General features: G+C 45.4%; 1 protein-coding gene across 1 annotated transcript in view; it reads right to left on the reverse strand.

Moving 5' to 3' along the window:
• Window positions 1-2,224, reverse strand: part of LOC107297717 (potassium channel subfamily T member 1-like) — a gene marked incomplete at its 3' end in the record, with an annotated part of 38,017 nt that extends 35,793 nt beyond the window's left edge. The window contains 1 exon segment of the mRNA XM_015827078.2: window positions 2,157-2,224. Coding sequence (XP_015682564.2) covers window positions 2,157-2,224 — 68 coding nt within the window.
• Window positions 2,225-4,253: the final 2,029 nt, after the last annotated feature.

Here is a 4,253-nt window from a genome sequence, read left to right on the forward strand (position 1 = left end):
AAAAAAAAAAAATCCAAGAAAAATAACATGCGCAGAGGAAAGACGGTAAAATATTGTTATTTTTTTTTTTCAAAGAAGCTTAATTTTAGAAAGAAGGTTTAAAGACTTCAGTGGATGCCTGTCAATCTTTGCCCAAGTTTCCCTATCCCAAATGTGTTGGATTATAGCCACCGTTATGTCGTGTAGGCAGTAAATGCTGGGGCTGTAGCTCCTGACATCTACAGGGTGCCCAAAAGAGGGAAGACTTTTATATTTTAGAGGTTTTATCTAAAGATGCCGAGCAAATGGATTTTCTATAGCAGTCAGGGGGTGGTCTACACAATCAGAATAACAGAGTGGGAAGGGACCTTGGAGATCTTCTAGTCCAGCCCCTTGCTCAAGCAGGAGATCCTATATCACTTCAGACAAATAGCTTTCCAATCTCTTCTTTAAAAAAAAACCAACCCTCTCTTAAATTCTAGCACTGAATTCAACTTCCAGTTCTGTCCTGTCAGATAGTCTAGAAGAGCTTCCCGTGTCAAACTCCACAGCACATTTTCTAAGATTAAGGGCAATTTATTCTAAACGATGAGTTTGAAGATGTACCAAGTTAGCTAAAAGTCACGGTGCCCACTAATTCAGTGAAAAAAAATATCAGAGAAGATGATCCAAGGCCTGGAGGCTAAAACATACGAAGAACGGCTACGGGATTTGGGTTTGGCTAGTCTAAAGAAAAGAAGAAATAGGGGTGACATGATAGCAGTTATTCCAGTATTTCAGGGGATGCCACAAAGAAGAGGAGGGTCAACTTATTCTCCAAAGCGCCTGAAGGCAAGACGAGAAACAATGGATGGAAACTGATCAAGGAGAGAAGCAACCTGGAATTAAGGAGAAACTTCCTAACTGTGAGGACAATTAACCACTGGAACAGCTTGCCTCCAGAAATCATGGGCGCTCCATCGCTGGAGGTTTTTAAGAAGAGGCTAGACAGTCAGTTGTCTGAGATGGTGTAGGTTCTCCTGCTTGAGCAGGGGGCTGGACTAGAAGACCTCCAAGGTCCCTTCCAGCTTCTATTCTATTCTATTCTATTCTATTCTATTCTATTCTTTCTTCTCCTCAAAAGAGTTAGCCTATCTAGCATCCAAACAAGGCTGAACACAGATTTTCTCGTATCCAGCAGAGGGTTTTGCTACAGTGACGGCCACTAAGGCAGGGACAAAGGAAACCAACCCCTGCTGGACCTTTAACTGTAGTTTTCTTTCCTCCAAACACCCAGAGAAAATAGCTCAAGATGATGAATTAAGTCAACCCTCGCTTTGAACAACAGCTCAGCCCTGACTGGCAGAAGATCCCTCAGCGTGCTGTCTCATTGTGACTTGAGTTGTGTGGATTCAGTTAGAGGCACACCACATCATCCTTTACAAAATGCCAGGAATATTACTGTCCGCCCCCCAAGATTAATCCCGAACTGGGGAGAAGGAAAGTAACCCCACCAGTTGATCGGCAGAAAGCAAGCTCTTTCTGCTAAGTCTTTGCCAGTCCGTTCACCGATAGGCAAAGCTTCTCTGTTCCACGGCGTTAAGAGGATAATGGAATTGGAAGGGACCTTAGAGGTCTTCTAGTCCAGTCCCCAGCTCGAGCAGAAGACTCTATACCCTTTCGGACAAATGGCTGTCTAAGCTCTTTAAAACCTCCAGTGATGGAGCATCCACAACTTCTGGAGGGAGCTTGTTCCGCTGGTGAATTGTTCTCACTGTTTCGGAAATTTCTCCTTAGTTCTAGATTGCTTCTCTCCTTGATTAAGCCATGACTCCTGCAGAGACACACCTTCTTCTAAGGAGTGGAGAGATTCTGCCTTGGGGTCAGAAAGAGGGGCACCGAGGCAAAAGCTCTCCACGGGAGGCCGATTGAAAGAGGGTTAGAAGTTGGACCGAGGCTTCGTTCCCTAAATCTGGGCTTCTGAGATTCGCGAGTTCAACTCACAGCATCCCCGGGCGCCAAAGAACTGCTTTTTCAACCAATACAGTCACATTTCTCCCCCATTCTTCTCCCCACCACCACCACCACCACCCCCAGGCTGGCCAAAAAAAAAGAGAGATCAGACCAGGCTCCCAAAATGTCAGCTTGCCATTTTTAAAGCCGGCCAGGGTCTGTCTCTTTTTCCAGCCAACACTCACCTCGTCAGCTTTTGTGAGAGATCCTCTCTCCGGGAATAACACCTCACCGTCATCCTGGGCGCGAGCATCTCAAGGCTGAGTATGAAGGTGTCTCTCTCTTCGCAATCCCCCTACTCAAATCAAGCCCAGCAGCTGAGAAGCCCCCCCACCCCATCCAGCTCCTGAAAAGCAGGCAGAATCCGCCATCCGAGCCATGGCTTTGCAGTGTGTTTCCTTCAGGAGGGGAGGGGGAGAAGGAAAAATAAAAAAAAAATGATGGTAATCTTCTCCTCCTTCTCGACCAAGCCAGGTCCTACTTTCTCAGTTGATCCCCAGCTTTCTCAGACTGGGTGCCAAAGATAGCAAACCCAAACAGGCCTTCGGCATAAACATCCAGAGAGACATACGGTGCCCCCCACGGTAAGGACCCAGCAGCTCACAATGAGAGAAAGAGAAGACGCTTAAGGCACAGACTGCCTCTTACTGCCACGTGCTGGCGATGCAAAAAAATGAGAGAGAATGAGAGAATGAGAGAGAGAGAGAGAGAGAGAGAGAGAGAGAGAGAGAGAGAGAGAGAGAGATTCAGATTCAAATTCCGTGGAAGGCAGCCAATATTTCTGATTTTGTTTTTTTTTGCAAGCCCCACCCTGTTCTCCATTTCTCTAACATATGCTTTAAGCAGTTAATGCGGTTTAGCAGAGGGGAAAAAAAAAAGATGCTTAAAGGAGAGATGAGGGCTTCAGTATGTGCACAAAGGACAGGCAATGAAACTGGGTAGTCGTCTGGCACTGCAAAGGGTATCGGGCCAAGGGGCTGGACGTTACGAAGGAGCTGTGGATTTTAGCTAAAGGTTGGGAGAAACTTCCTGGGGTAAATAGGCTGATGCCCCAATGAGACAGACTGCCGACCGGGGTTTTAAACAGCAACGCCCTGATTCCATTCACGAAGAGCCTGAATGAGGCTGAATGCAAGGAAAAAGAGATTTGGGTTACAGAGTCTCGGAAAGTAGGCGTCATGGTTCCGAAAGATGAAACTCATTGCTTCGACAGTTAGTAAGGACTCTTTTTTTTTTTTAAACTGTGGTGTGTGTTAAGGTATAGTAACAGCCAATCAATCAGAATAGAGCTAGAAGGGACCTTGGAGGTCTTCTAGTCTAGCCCAACCCCTTGCTCAAGCAGGAGACCCTATACCATTTGAGACAAATGGCTGTCCAGTCTCTTCTTAAAAAACCTCCAGGGATGGAGCACCCACAACTTCTGAGGACAAGCTGTTCAACTGACTAATTGCGCTTGCCGGAAGGAAATTCCTCCTTAGATCCAGGTTGCTTCTCTCCTTGATTAGTTTCCATCTGTTCCTTTCTGCCTTCTGGTGCTCTGGAAAATAAGTTGACCCCCTCTTCTTTGTGGCAGCCCCTCAAATACTGGAATACTACTATCCTATCACCCCTAGTCCTTCTTTTCATTAAACTGGACATACCCAGTTCCTGCAACCGTTCTTCGTGTGTGTTTTAACCTCCAGGCTTTTAATCATCCTAGCTGCTCTTCTCAGCACTTCCCCCCCCCCCAAAAAAAGTCGCTGTAGTAGTTTTGTTGCTCAATGGTTTGATCCTATTTTTGACCCGCTCCTTACTGGATGGATAACAAATCGCTCAATAAGGTAGGAATGTTCGTCTGGACTTTCTCTGCCATGTTTGAGATTTTTTTTTTCTTTCTTTCTTTCTTCCTTTCCCAGACTTGGAGCATTCCCTTGGGATGCTGGGGGGGAAAAAAAGGATGAGCTTTCTAGAGGATGAAATGGCCCTTGTATTTCTGGAAAGGGTGGAGGAAGACGTAAAGGATTTCATCACTGATCAAGGAGAGAAGCAACTTAGAACTAAGGAGAAACTTCCTGAATGTTAGAACAATTAACCAATGGAACACCCTGCCTCCAGAAGCGGTGAATGCTCCAACACTGGAAGTTTTTAAGAAGAGACTGGACAGCCGTTTGTCTGAAATGGTGTAGGGTTCCTGCCTGGGCAGGGGGTTGGACTCGATGACCTCCAAGGTCCCTTCCAACTTTATTATTATTATTATTATTATTATTATTATTATTATTATTATTATTATTATTATTATTATT

The sequence above is a fragment of the Protobothrops mucrosquamatus genome, unplaced genomic scaffold (assembly GCF_001527695.2).
Source record: "Protobothrops mucrosquamatus isolate PMUCROS unplaced genomic scaffold, P.Mucros_1.0 scaffold3479, whole genome shotgun sequence".
Taxonomy (NCBI): domain Eukaryota; kingdom Metazoa; phylum Chordata; class Lepidosauria; order Squamata; family Viperidae; genus Protobothrops; species Protobothrops mucrosquamatus.